The sequence below is a fragment of the Kwoniella newhampshirensis genome, chromosome 2 (genome assembly GCF_039105145.1).
Source record: "Kwoniella newhampshirensis strain CBS 13917 chromosome 2, whole genome shotgun sequence".
Classification (NCBI taxonomy): Eukaryota; Fungi; Basidiomycota; class Tremellomycetes; order Tremellales; family Cryptococcaceae; genus Kwoniella; species Kwoniella newhampshirensis.
In genome coordinates this window covers 1,588,742-1,602,947 of record NC_089956.1, presented here as the reverse complement: position 1 = coordinate 1,602,947, position 14,206 = coordinate 1,588,742, and the positions used below count along the sequence as shown (strand labels likewise).

The window sequence follows — 14,206 nt, the reverse complement described above, 5'->3', positions numbered from 1 at the left end:
TGCGCAGGATGGCAAGTAACGATGCCGCCGCGCCCGTGGTGGCAATGGAGAAGGTGAACCACACCCAGTAGCAAATCTGAAAGGGTCATGCTGACCTCTGTGTAGACCGACAAACGAGATTATCTCATCGATCTCGAGAAGTCCGCTCAGAGCGCTTGGGCAGACAGTCACACTTTCGAGGCCAATCCCCCATCTCTTCCTGAAGGTGTCAAATCCTACGCCGACTTCTTCGCCACAAATCAGTCTATGGAGGAGATCCAGAAGAGACATCCCAAATGGTTCGGTACCTTTCCTTACGCCTACATGAATGGTAGTCTGCATTTGGGACATGCCTTCACTATCAGCAAGATCGAGTTTGCGGCTGGATTTGAGCGGCTGAGGGGGAAGAGGGTCCTTTTCCCTGTGGGATACCACGCTACTGGTATGCCCATCAAGGTGAGTCCATTGCCACGGAAAAGAGACTTTGAGCTGACATTGTGTCGAAGTCCGCCGCGGACAAGCTCATTCGAGAGATGGAGATGTTCGGAGAAGATTTTGCAGGTTACAAGGAGGAGACAGAAGAGGAAGCCAGCCCCGTCATTCCAGTACCCACTACCACCGCCCTGCCCGCCAAGTCCCTCGAATCCACCGATCCCTCAAAAGGAAAGAAGGGAAAGCTGGCCGCGAAATCTACCGGTCTCACCTACCAATTCCAGATCCTTGAGCTCATCGGTGTGCCCCGAGAAGAGCTCAAGCAATTCGCCGACCCTTACTATTGGCTCGAATATTTCCCTCCTATCGCGAAGAAGGATCTGACCGGCCTGGGAGCACGAGTGGACTGGAGAAGGCAATTCCTTACAAGTGTGTGACATCGTGAACCGCTCGTGTCAAGCTAATTCACTGTCGATTTCTAGCTGAAGCAAACCCCTACTACGATTCGTTCGTCCGATGGCAAATGAACAAGCTGCATAAGCAGGGTCGGGTCAAATTCGGCAAGCGATACACGATCTATTCACCAAAAGACGGACAACCCTGTATGGACCACGATCGTGCGAGTGGAGAAGCCGTCAACCCGCAAGAATACACAGCTGTTAAGATGGAGGTGCTTGAATGGGGACCTACTGTTACAAGCGAAGTCAAGCAAGCCGTCGGCGGGAAAAAGGTGTGGATGGTCGCTGCTACCCTACGACCTGAGACGATGTAAGTTGTGCTTGAAATAAATTTTGGGCCAGACTGACTCGACTCAGGTACGGTCAAACCAACTGTTTCGTCGGACCTACCCTCAAATACGGTATTTTCGAAGCTGCCAACAACGAATTATTCCTCCTTACCGATCGAGCCGCTCGAAATATGGCTTTCCAGGGAACTTTCGATGGCCCGAAGGGCGAGTACACCAAGGTTGTCGACGTTGTTGGATCCGAGCTCCTTGGTACCAAGGTGGTGCCTCCGTTCGGTCTTGCCAAGGAGGTCTACGTTCTTCCTATGGAGGGTGTCCTCGCCACAAAGGTAGGTTAGAAATTCACCGCTTGTGAATGTCACTTACAGCGCGCAGGGTACTGGTGTGGTCACCTCCGTCCCGTCCGACTCTCCCGATGATTACCGGACGCTCATGGACCTGAGAAAGAAGGCCGAGATGTACAAGATTCAACCGGAGTGGGCTGCCATCGACCCCATGCCCGTTATCAGAACCCCCAAGTATGGTGACTTGATCGCCGAGACCCTCTGTACTCAACTCAAAATCCAGTCCCAGCGTGACAAGGACAAGCTCGCTGAGGCCAAGGACATCGCCTACAAGGAGGGTTTCTACAATGGCGTTATGATTGCCGGCGACTTTAAGGGAATGCCTGCTGGCGAGGCCAAGGTGAAGGTCAGGCAGCAGCTTATTGATGCAGGTCTCGGCGTAGCCTACGCCGAACCTGAGAGTGAGGTTATCAGTCGAAGTGCAGACGTTTGTGTCGTCGCCCTGGTTGACCAATGGTATCTCGATTACGGAGAAGATGGATGGAAAACTCAGGCTTTCAAGTGTGTAATATTTTGGTGTCTTGATCACGTTGCTGACGACTTTGAAGACTTCTCGCCCAGATGAACACGTACCAGGAGGAAACTCGTAACGGTTTCGAAGCCGTGCTCAATTGGCTCAATCAGTGGGCTTGTGCTCGATCATACGGTCTCGGGTCGAAACTCCCATGGGACCCTGTTTGGCTTATTGAATCTCTTTCTGACTCCACCATCTACATGTCTTACTACACCGTCGCCAACCTACTCCACGGGGACATGTTCGGCAAGCAGCCCGGTACTCTAGGCATTACCCCCGATCAGATGACCGATGAGGTCTGGGATTACGTCCTTGGATCTGGCGAGCTTCCAGCCGATAGTCTGGTTGACGTAGAGAAGGCGTCACAGATGAAGTATCACTTCCAATACTTTTATCCCCTCGACGTCCGATCATCCGGAAAGGATCTCATCCCGAATCATCTCACCTTCTGGGTCTACACTCATGCCGCTCTCTTTCCCGAAAAGCATTGGCCTCGAGCGGTCAGGACAAACGGTCATCTAATGTTAAACGGAAAGAAGATGTCAAAGAGTACTGGAAACTTTTTGACCATGGCTGAGGCTACCAAAAAGTACGGCGCCGACGCGATGAGGTTGACTCTTGCCGATGCTGGTGACGACATCACAGATGCGAAGTGAGTAAATATCCAGCTCTCGCGTCTGATTGACACTGACCGTTTGCAGCTTCGAGGAGCAAGTCGCCAATGCGGCCATTCTCCGACTTCACACCGCCTGTATTTGGATCGAGGAAATGCAGACGTCTGAGTCTTCGCTCCGAACTGGCGGGTTCAATGACTTTGACAGAGGATTCCGAACAGAGATGGATGCTTTGATCACTGAGGCATACAATGCCTTTGAACAGTGAGTGACGTAGTCCGTCGGTCTGTGGAGTGGACAGTCTGCTGATCTATTCACAGGATGGAGTTCAAGCACGCCCTCAAGGCTGGTCTCTACGACTTCGAGAACGCCCGAAACTGGTACCGACTTATCTGCGATCCCGTCAACGGTGGACATGGTATGCACCGAGACCTTGTTTTCGCCTGGATCCGAGCGAACACCCTCCTCATCTCCCCCTTCACTCCTCATTACGCCGAGCACATCTGGAAGAACATTCTCAAAGAGACCACTTCGATTCAGTCGGCGTCATTCCCTGAGCCTTCTGCACCCCTCAACAAAGCCGCCCTCGAACAGATGGATTACATGCGAGGAGTCGTGGACTCAATCCGATATGCTGAAGCGCAGATCATGAGGAAGAAAGGAAAGAAGAACGCGGAAGCCGGATACGATTCGTCAAAGTCCAAGAAGGCTAGAATCTACGTCGCGAGCAAGTTCCCCGAATGGCAAGAATCAGTCGTCGGGATGGTCAAGGATGCGTTTGACGGTGAGAAGGTCGACGAAGCGAAACTGAGAAAGTCTATCGAGGCGGCAGGTCTCATGAAAGACAAGAGAGTCATGCCTTTCTCCCAGAGCTTCAAGGTGGGTCAAGGGATTTTTGGCGACACAGGTAGAAGAACACGCTGACACTCCGGTTTCTCCCTTCCACAGAAGAAGGTACTTGCCTCAGGATCAGCAGCATTTGACCGTAGTCTACCTTTCGACGAACTACGCACTCTCACCATCCTGAGATCGTACATCAAAGCTGCGGTCAAGTTCGAAGATGTGGACGTTGTCAGTGTCGAAGAAGCCCTCCAGGTTCTGGAAAAGGAAGGAGGTGAGAAGGAAGGATGGGCGAAGGAGAAGATCGAGAGCAGTGAACCTGGAGTTCCAGGTCTGCAGTTCTGGAACGTTTAGAAGATCTACACGTTGGAATATCATGCATGGTCTGCTGGATTTTGTCGTATACGGCTTGAACTGTTTTGTACGGACGGCAGCCAACAAACCTACCGCGGTGTTGCAGTCTGATTGGGGACGTCGAATTCGGCAGTTGACAGCTAGGGTGAAGATGGTGAATAAAGCAGTACGAAAACTCCACGGAGGTACAAGACACAGACACAAATACACGAAAGGGTTGGAAGGCAACGGGGCAATCTCGCTGTAGGCCAAGGCGAAGGAAGGAGACGTCCAGACAAAGGTTGTATCATCTGTAACATTTATGAGGTCCGCTGTACGCTTTTCTAAACCTGCATTCATCGCACACGAAAGACTTCTCCCTTCGCATCCCGCGTTCTTGCAACCGTAATTATGTTCCACCAGAACTACTACATACATCACCCCTACTCGAGCTCAACACAAAACAACATGTTTGAACAAAACCCTGCCAAATCGTGTGTGTCTTGCTGACACCTATCCAAGCCTCACTTGTTGTTGTAACAATACCAAATGACTGTTAGCTGACATTCATGCAGAAATGCCGCCACGGTCATGGGCAGCGCAGCCAATAATAAATCTACTGCAAGTACTAGGTCAACTGGTACAGGGAATGCAGCAAAGGCTCTTCTCTTTGCCACTGCTGTGACAAGCATTGCCGCCCTCAGTGTTGGCCCCGCAAGTACAGCTACTTTACAAGGGGCTGAACCCAGTGTTCAGGCAAGGAACTTGCCCACCACCACCAATGCCACAAATCCCCATACAGACAAAAGTGGGTGTATTGACAAGACTGATACAGCAGCCACACGGAAGGCAATGGGGTATATCCCAATTGACCTTGATCCCACACCTCGTCACACCTAGTGCAAAGTGAGCATGATGAAAGGCAGAAGTTGCTTTGATAGACTGCAGCATAATGCAATATGATCCCCTTGAGATGTATGATATTGTCACCGTGCTATGCTGACCAACATTGAGATTTGTATACATGTGACTGGGAACTTTGGCTTACTTGGTTGGGGTTTCAGTTTATGTACTACACTACCAGGAGGATAATGGCTAGTCTAAGCAACAGCTACAAATACTAACTAAAAAGGACTCACTCAAAATTGGATCATTGGTCAGCTAGATCTCAATCAACAAGTCCTGTGGAGTTCACCTGTCGTTCACACAATAATAAAATCCCAAAACTCACCTGACTCTCTCACAATGGGACTGAGTCCTCTCCTAGCTAGTCCTCCCAACTCATATGCACTACAACAGCACCCCTTGCTTATCATGCCCTTATGGACTTGACACAAAGAGAGACCTAGGTTGTTGAAACACTGGGCAAAGGTCCTGATCTAGTGGGACCATGGCATGGGTGTGGGTGACCACTTCAACTCTGTGAGAACAAGCTTAATGTCATGACGGCCATTCCGCCACGACCACAAATAAGCCATTATTACGTAAACCCCCTTGATATCTTCGACTCCTTCGATATCTTCGAGCACAACTCGATATACTCGCTGAAGACCGGGCAAAAGGGCGCTGCAGGTGAACGATAGAAACAGGAGGAAGTTGATTGATGTTCTACGCATCCTGGCGGATGGATTAGTGGAGATATATATACATAGTCTTAGTTCTCGTTGTTCTAGTCCTTCTCTAGCGATTTCTTGATTGAAAGTCATACCTAGTACCTTGCTCATCGTTCAACAATATCACTGTGGTACCTCAGTCTATCTAGAACTGCTACAAGCCCTTCTAGATATCCGTGTCAAGTTACTCGCTATACTCGCTATCCTCGTTATCCTCGTTATCTTCGTTATCATCGTTATCATCGATTCCTCATATTGTACTGTCTCATTGTGTGATAGGGCTCATTGACTGAGGCCACATTGACCATCGTGACACTTAACAAACATTAGCTTTCCACACTAAATCATTCCTTATATTCCTATGAGCTTATTCCTTGCCCCATCAACTGACTCCACAATTATCATATCACTCCATGCTTTTAACTCAGTGGGGTAGATGGATGGTAGACTTGCAGGTAAACCAGCGGTATGACTGTTCTTCATAATGACAGATGTCGTGATCTTCCTGAAGCTGTCTTCTAATCATGTTGCCTTCTTTCCTCAAGACTAATTTGAGTTGGTAGGCCAGCAAAGCACAAAGGTAGGAACCTACTCAAAAGTTGTAAGGGTGTGGGTTGTTTTGCACTGCTTGTCCTTTCAGATAGCCAAATCAAGCCAGTACAAGGTCATATGCAGATTGGTATTATAGAGAGATGAAAAGGTAACCTGCTGTCTTTTTCTCCTGATTAAATCTCTACTCTTCAATCTCTTGGCCATTCTGACAAATCCATCTGCCCGGTTGTGATTCATACAAACTTAGTTTTCCTATTCATTCAAAAAAGAAACAGGATGTCCAGTACCTCTACTGATCATGGATATCAGCTGTCTCAGCGCTATCACAATCAGGTACACGATTTGGAGAGCCAAATAGAAGAGTGAGTGTGGAGCATCTGTTGCACAAAGACATCTCTGTGCAGGATGTGAAATCATACAGTGTGGGACAACGTCACTGTTGATACATTGGTATATTGTCTTTCCAGGGTGCAGGGTAGCCCTGCAATTACTGCTTCCCCTCCCAACACTGGTGTCAAAGGCAGAATCCATCACTCTGGTCGATCTATGAGGAATGTGTGCACAGGGTCAAGTGCCCTCACAGTGGCTACAGCAACTACTGGACTACTGATTGCTGGAAACTTGGGAGTCACCATTGGAGTGTTCAAGCGGGAACAAGCCATTCAGGATCAATTGAAAGCCATTGCAGAGAGTTCAAAATCATACTGTCAGCTGGAGAGTGAGCTGCACAGCTGCTTAGCCTCAAATACTGGGACTTCAGCAACGATGACCGACTGTCCCACTCCTACAAACACTGAGCCTGGGGTGACTATATCAGGGACCCTGTCATATGGAACTGAGAATGCCACAACAAGCACTTCAGCTCTCCCACCTTTGGTTTTTGTTGAGCCAACTCCTACCTCTGAACCTAGCACTGAAGGGTAGTAAGCATGGATAGTCTGACACTGAGCCTCAAGGCAGAGATTGGTTTTGAGATGGGACATGCTACACTGTAGATAGTAACATCATATTGGAAGTGTTCCACATAAAAGTGTCCATTACAAATGGAATAGTTTCTGGGTTCTCAAGCAGACAACTGATGGAGACACAGCTGGAAGGACATAGCTGCTTTCAATACTGCTCTGAGAACAATACTCAATATTGACTAGCACCACATAGGAATCTTTTGTTCTTGTAAACAAAGCCCTTGAGCGGCTTGGTATCTACTCTCTCATATTGTGGCACATTCTACTCTTGTAAAGGAGTCCAGGTCTCCACTGTCTATGCGATACTGAGTGGCTTTAGCAGAACATCAGTTAATATTTTAAATTCCTTTTAGGTATGTTTAAGTCACATTGTCAAAGAGTGAAGCTTAGTTAGGTCATATCTGTTGCCTGAAGCAGCTAAAAGATCACAGTAATCAAGTAAGGTATTATCTGAGAGATAGGGTGTAGCATGACATCATGAGACGGGCTGCAAAGACACAAATAAGTGTCATCAGGGATCATGATGACATTTAAGCGGAAGACTACAGACAAAAACACCTTCCAATACAGAAACTGTAAGCTTGACCAGATACTGAAACCATTACATGTTTGTAAATGACATAGAAACAAGGGAGGCAAGGATGATGGGGATTCTGGAGATGATGATTCATTCAAGGTAGGAAAATGGCCTTCTTGACAGTGAATAGGTGTCAGAACCAGTATATAGCAGAAATTTGGCATCTGTTGTATATTTCTCTTTGATATAGCACTTGCAACAGCAGCACCACCCTCCTCGCAGATCAGTTTAAGCCATCAACAGCTTCAGCAAGCCCTCACACTTCCATCACAACATGAGTTTCCCTCACAATAAGAAGGATGACAGCTTTGTGGATGTGTGAGTGAACAGAGGTCTTGCAATATAGCTGCATGGCATCAAAGATGAGTGTCAGCCATCTGAAACCAGAGCTAACTGCAACCCATGAACAGTGAGGGGGATACAGGTACCACCTCACAATCCACTGCATCACACACTAATGCTACCACAAGCACCAAGTCTGGTTCCAGTCTAGCAGTTGGCATGAATGGTGCATTGGCTGTTGGAGCACTTTCAGGTTTAGGCTGGCTGTGTGGTCATAACATTGGGCATAGTGTGGGAGATTACAAGGCATACTCAGAGCAAAGTCAGGTGTCTACCACCTCAACACTGCAGGATCAGAAACAGACAAGTACAAACTTTGCACCGGAAGTAGTCTTGGGTGCTCAGCATTACACTGCTGACTATGGAGAGACAACACTGCCTGGACATATTGTTGTTGAGGAGACTACAACAAGTGCAACTGCTGCAACCTTTTCTACCACTCCAACTGAACCAAGTACAACAAGGCAGCTGTCACAATGGTCAATGTGGCCTCAGTCAATGAGCCCTATCACACAACGAGACAGTACGATATGAGGAAACAATGATAACGATGATAACGAAGATAACGAGGATAACGAGGATAACGAGGATAGCAAGGACCTTGACACGGATATCTAGAAGGGCTTGTAACAGTTCTAGATAGACTGAGGTACCACAGTGATATCGTTGAACGATGAGCAAGGTACTAGGTATGACTTTCAATCAAGAAATCGCTAGAGAAGGACTAGAACAACGAGAACTAAGACTATGTATATATATCTCCACTAATCCATCCGCCAGGATGCGTAGAACATCAATCAACTTCCTCCTGTTTCTATCGTTCACCTGCAGCGCCCTTTTGCCCGGTCTTCAGCGAGTATATCGAGTTGTGCTCGAAGATATCGAAGAAGTCGAAGATATCAAGAGGGTTTACGTAATAATGGCTTATTCGTGGTCGTGGCGGAATGACCGTCATGACAGCAGCAGTAATCATGTAGTTTTGGCATTGCAGAATTTACCAGTACTATCATTGAGCTCTCTGTGTCCATCTTCACCCATCTTTGTTTGACTTTGATGCAATGTGCCTCTTCTGCATAATCATGTGTTATAATTAGTCAGTACTGTCATACTGAATTTGTTGCATCTCGTTCTTGGTGACCAATGCAGGAGCTGCACTTGTTTGAGAGATTAGCTGCAAGGCTACTCTTAGTTCTACTGTCATTCATGGAGTGGCTTGTCACAGGAGTAGCGGGGACTATGAACACCATCTGAGGTACTGGAACTAAAATAGGACTGGGGCCCAACAAACAGGATGCCAGGTTAAAAACCAGCTGTATGACTCTTGACGTGAGAATCAAATTTGATTCATAGCTGAGAAGAGCAGAGAAATAGAAATTCAATAGAATACAGGGGATTTATACCTTTTCTAAAGACCTGCCAAATATGTGGAACTCTACAGTCTATCTCAGCTTTGTGCACACATGGTAGCTTGACTTGTACTGCTAGGTCTGTCAACCTCTTGTCCACAATGCTTTTGTAGCTGAAAGGATTGACTAGTCCTAGTGCCAGCAAGAAATACAGTGGGCAGATACAGGCCAAGGAGGCATATGAAATATGTGCTGGAGTGCATCTGCCTTTCTCAATTGGACTTGTAATTTTGACTCTCATTTGTAATGACTTGGATGTGGCACACAAAATACATAGCATGCTCTTTGGGACACAAAGCACTTGTAAGCCGACAAAAGACATGGAATGAAAGAAGTAGAGGTGGAAAGATTAACACGTGAAGCCAAATAAGATATGTCTGCATGATCTTCAGACATGTACTCTCAAGCATGCCCAAGAAACCTTTCATACATGCAGCTCACCATGGAGAAGCCCTTGACTGACTCTGCATGATACAGTGATGTGTTGCAAAACCATGAGTTACAGAATGACAAGGTAGAGGCCAAATGACCACGAGAGGCCCAATGACAACGCAAGACAGCGAGAAACACAATAGTGAGTGACCAAAGATAAAAAAAACCATTTTGAGCACTATATCTACTGTACCCGTCCACTCCTCCACCTCCACTAGAATCGACCTCTTCACATCTATGCACTCTTTCGCTCTTCGCCCATCGCTTGACCTTTGTCATAAACCTCGCACAACTCACAAGTGACGACCATGCCGGCCCCGACACAGCCGCCTGCGCCTTCACAAGGCTACAGCTCCGATGCGGCCGCTCAAGCGCAAGCTGAAATGAGTGTGATACTTTGCACAGCGGGTTGTACGTGATCGCTTTCTCTCCTTCCAACAGACCGATCATCCTCGACCAAATCTACCGATGGACGGATTCATCTGTCTCACTGGACTTGTTGGTATTGCGAAAGACTCCGAAGCTGATCAGGTATGACTTCCAGATGACCACTCAATACGTTTCTGGGAGGCTTGGTCGGGCATATGTTATCGTCAAATCACACTACAACCGCAATGGGTGAGTTCTTTGTCTCTCCTCAGCTCCTCGATCCTCATCTCTGTTGAACCCTGCCGAAGAACGGGGAAAGACCGGATGACTGACATATCCTGTTGGACTACAGAAACAAGTGAACAAGCTTGCTATAAGTCCTGACAAGGCATTCGTAGCTGCAGCGGGTAATGCTTCTGTTCGGTAGGTCGTTATTGTCTTCTCGGGCTCGATTATAATAATGCTGAGCTGAAATACCTGATCGTAGAATATGGGATATTGGATCACAGTCAAATACACCAGTATGTCTCATTTAAGCTGCTTGAAACTTGCGCTTCGCGCAAACATGGGAACCAGAGAAGTTCAGCTGAAGTCCACTTTGCTCCTGCTGTTGCAGATAGCAACGCTGGAGGGTCATACCGGGAACGTGGTGGCTCTAGCATACAGTGCATTGGGCAGATGGGTAGTGACGGGAAGTGAGGACGGTAGCGTCAAAGTATGGGATACAAGGTGAGTCGAGGTGACGCTGTTTCGAGATTGCACATTGTCCAATCGCACACTTTGCTCATTCGCTTGCGTCCCTTGATCAGAACGGCTCAAACGCAACGAGATTACCTACACGATTGTCCTGTCAACGACGTGGTCATCCATCCGAATCAGGGAGAATTGATAAGCTGTGATCAATCGGGGTCAGTGAAGATATGGGATCTTGCGGAGAACACATGTACCCATGAGCTGGTGAGTTCGAGACTCGATTTGGATCTCAGCGAGTCAGACCCTAGACTGGTAGCTTCAACCTGATCATATGCCCGTATGGACTGTTTTGATCGTTCCACTATGATCCTTCACTCTTGTTCTTGAGAATAGCTGACTCTATCGCCAACACTAGGTCCCAGATGAGGATGTCCCAATCCGGAGTATCAGTATAGCGTCAGATGGGTCCACCTTAGTAGCAGCGAACAATAACGTGAGTTCAGCTGAGATATTACCGAGTAGCCGAGAACGCTTAGCTGACCACCCGGCTAGGGCATGGTGTATGTGTGGAGGATCATACCGGTCCCAGATGGGAACGCGAATCTGTTGCCAGTGACGAGCTTTAGAGCACATACGAAATACATAACGAAATGCTTATTGAGTCCCGATGGAAAGTGAGTTCTCCCTTGGCTGTGGTTTCGCTAGATAGTGCACATTCCACACGTGACAGCAGCCAGAGACGCTGATGTCCACCCGTTGTCGATGTTTAGATATCTGGCCACTTGCTCAGCAGACTCGACGGTGAAGATCTGGTCGACGGCGGGGTACGATTATGTTCTTGACAAGACGTTGACTGGACATCAAAGATGGGTATGGGACGCTGCGTTCAGCGCGGATTCTGCGTATCTTGTAACGGGTGGGTGAAAGGCCTCTCCCGGCCTCGGCAAGCCCACTCATTCTCGACGCTAACCATTCATGTAGCCTCGAGCGACCACGCTGCGCGATTATGGGATCTGAGTTCTGGTGAGACGGTGAGGCAATACGACGGGCATCATAGGTGAGCGGTGGAAAATATAGTAGTTGCCAGATATGGAGGAAGCATGTTGACGTCCGCACAGGGCGGCTGTCTGTTGCGCCTTGAACGACATCAATCTCGCATAATGTCCTCGACCTGTCTCTTCCAAAAAGCTTGCTGTAATATCTATTCCCGCTATCACGATACCAATGGATAGTCATATATACCGGCGTTTGATGGAGATTTATACAATGCATTGAAGGTAACGCGAGAACGAAAAATGCTCTTCCCTGCTCCATATGAAGTACACCTAGACCTTGGTCATATCTCTTCTATGTGTTAAGACGACTTGATGCTTCGAATGACTAGGACGACGATGGTCCGAAGTACATCCTTTCTCGCAACCCTAAAACCTGCTTACTTCCGCTCTGCGCCAACCGTAGCGTTTTGATATTCAGCCATCTAGCCTAGGACCTTTCTCAACTCTTGCTTTTGCGCAGGTGTCAGTCGATTCGGGAAGACGACGTTCCATTTAACGATCAGATCTCCCTTTCGCTTTGCTGAACCAGCTTTGGAAACTGGCATACCCTCTCCTGCAATTCGAGTTTCTTGTAAAGGTTGTATGACCTGCGAAGTTTCCATTTCAACAATCAGCATATATCGGACCAAGACATGCGTCAAGATTGTCGGCAAACTCACTCCTTCTGGCGCGTTCACCTGAATCCTCTTTCCGTCCAATTGCTCGACTTCTTTCGTGATCTGCCCACCACCTTCTGGTCCAAGTAACGCTTGAGAAAGGGTGATGTTGAGTCTGATGATGAGATCATCGTCGACTCGTTCGAAGCGGTTGTGTTTCTTCTCTTCGACAACGAAAGCGACAGTCCTGTGATGTTATGTGATGTCAGCGTCGTGCGTCCTGGTGAGTCGACGGTGAAGTGTTAAGCAGTAAGGGAGGTAGCTACCCACTGTGCCTGTCCATATTCATCTTCATTGCCCGCTCCAGCAAACTTGATCTTCGTTCCCTTCTTCCACCCAGCCTTATAAGCCACTTCTAAGATCTTTTCCTCCTGACTTCCGTTCCTAAGGTGTCTCGTGATCTTTAACCTCTTGGTACCGCCCTTGTACAACTCCTCCAGCGTCAAAGCCAGAGGTTTGACAATTTCTCCGGGTGGAGGTGGTGCCGATGCGGAAGGTGATGAGTCCCCAAACCCTCCGGGCATACCTCCTCCCATCCCCCCCATGCCGGGCATACCACCTCCCATACGAGAAGAGCGCATGCGAGGTCCGGACGAACGTCCTCCTCCTCCAAGGTTGCCGAATATGTCCTCGGCTCCTCCACCGCCACCGCCCATGCTCGAGAAGAAGGTGCTGTGAACAATACATGAGCAACAATTCAACGAGACATCTTTGCCTGGATAGAAGCATGTTGAAAAGACTACTCACTTGAAGATATCGTTGGGGTCTTGAGCATGGAATGAAAATCCACCACCACCTCCACCGCCACCTGGGAATCCACCGAAGCCTCCTCCTGGAGGTGCACCACCACCCTTTAATCCCTCTTCACCCAATTGGTCATATACCTCTCGCTTGTTCTGGTGATATTGCCGGGCGACAGGTCAGCACCGACTCGACAGCTAATTTGTGGTGGAGCCATAGAACTTACGGGATCTGAGAGAACTTCGTATGCCTCTCCGATTTTCTTGAACTGCTCTTCAGCTGCAGCTCGTTTTTCGGCGGGTTGCTTGTCAGGATGATGTTGGAGCGACTGCTTGCGGTACGCCTGGAAAGGAGAAAAGCGCATGTCAATTGCGTCCTTGCTTCGATGAGGTAGATTGGCCCGGACAGGAGGTGTCGGTCGGAAGGATGGTTGCAGGTGAGGTGAGGTTGGGAGCTTACCTTCTTGAGGTCTGCATCAGTCGCATCTTTGCTGACCCCGAGGACCTAGGAAGAAAATGTCGTTAGCTTGCGAAAGTGCTCGTGCGGAAGATCCAACAGCTCACTTTGTAGTACTCCGTATTGTTGACCATATCGGCTGGTATCTAGTCGTGAAAACGTGGGGATAAGTTGTGTGCAATCTCTTGTGTATGTGTTTGATACGTGCAAGTTCAGATTGGGAAAGAGAGATGATGTGCAAAGGTTGTGAGAGTCGAAGATTATGATATGCAGTACGGTGGAATGAGATGTCGAAGCAGTTGAGAGGAGAGAGAGAGAGAGAGAGAGGAGAGATGGATGAGGCCAGGTTGCTGGCAATTGCTAGAATGACGCCGGGAAATGTTCGATGGAGACCACGTGGGGCAAAGAGTTACGTAAGTCAGATCCTTTGTAGATCCCCCCCTCAAGCTTTGTGTGTCATCACCTCGGCACTGTTCTTGACTCCAGTTGCAATGATATGCCGGACATACGATGCTAACTAGAGGTTTGGACGATGGTGTCACCGTACT

The 14,206-nt window shown here is 48.2% G+C and overlaps 3 protein-coding genes across 3 annotated transcripts; 2 read left to right on the top strand and 1 right to left on the bottom strand.

Annotated features, from left to right (window-relative positions):
• Positions 1-8: 8 nt before the first annotated feature.
• Positions 9-3,822, top strand: IAR55_001276 (leucine-tRNA ligase; the record flags this gene model as incomplete). The annotated part of the gene is made up of 10 exons (XM_066944403.1): positions 9-53; positions 106-435; positions 486-840; positions 894-1,179; positions 1,227-1,485; positions 1,532-2,001; positions 2,049-2,666; positions 2,716-2,892; positions 2,949-3,507; positions 3,577-3,822. The coding sequence occupies 10 exons, from the start codon at positions 9-11 to the stop codon at positions 3,820-3,822; spliced, it is 3,345 nt and encodes a 1,114-aa protein (XP_066805604.1).
• A 6,174-nt stretch (positions 3,823-9,996) lies between these two features.
• Positions 9,997-11,911, top strand: IAR55_001275 (uncharacterized protein; the record flags this gene model as incomplete). Its single annotated transcript, XM_066944402.1, has 11 exons — positions 9,997-10,099; positions 10,233-10,306; positions 10,410-10,480; positions 10,545-10,578; positions 10,674-10,786; positions 10,867-11,014; positions 11,166-11,243; positions 11,303-11,424; positions 11,521-11,666; positions 11,732-11,807; positions 11,869-11,911. The coding sequence occupies 11 exons, from the start codon at positions 9,997-9,999 to the stop codon at positions 11,909-11,911; spliced, it is 1,008 nt and encodes a 335-aa protein (XP_066805603.1).
• A 316-nt stretch (positions 11,912-12,227) lies between these two features.
• On the bottom strand, positions 12,228-13,792 carry IAR55_001274 (uncharacterized protein; the record flags this gene model as incomplete). Its single annotated transcript, XM_066944401.1, has 8 exons — positions 12,228-12,392; positions 12,465-12,648; positions 12,732-13,133; positions 13,209-13,227; positions 13,282-13,357; positions 13,429-13,545; positions 13,662-13,706; positions 13,766-13,792. The coding sequence occupies 8 exons, from the start codon at positions 13,790-13,792 to the stop codon at positions 12,228-12,230; spliced, it is 1,035 nt and encodes a 344-aa protein (XP_066805602.1).
• Between the last annotated feature and the right edge of the window lie 414 nt (positions 13,793-14,206).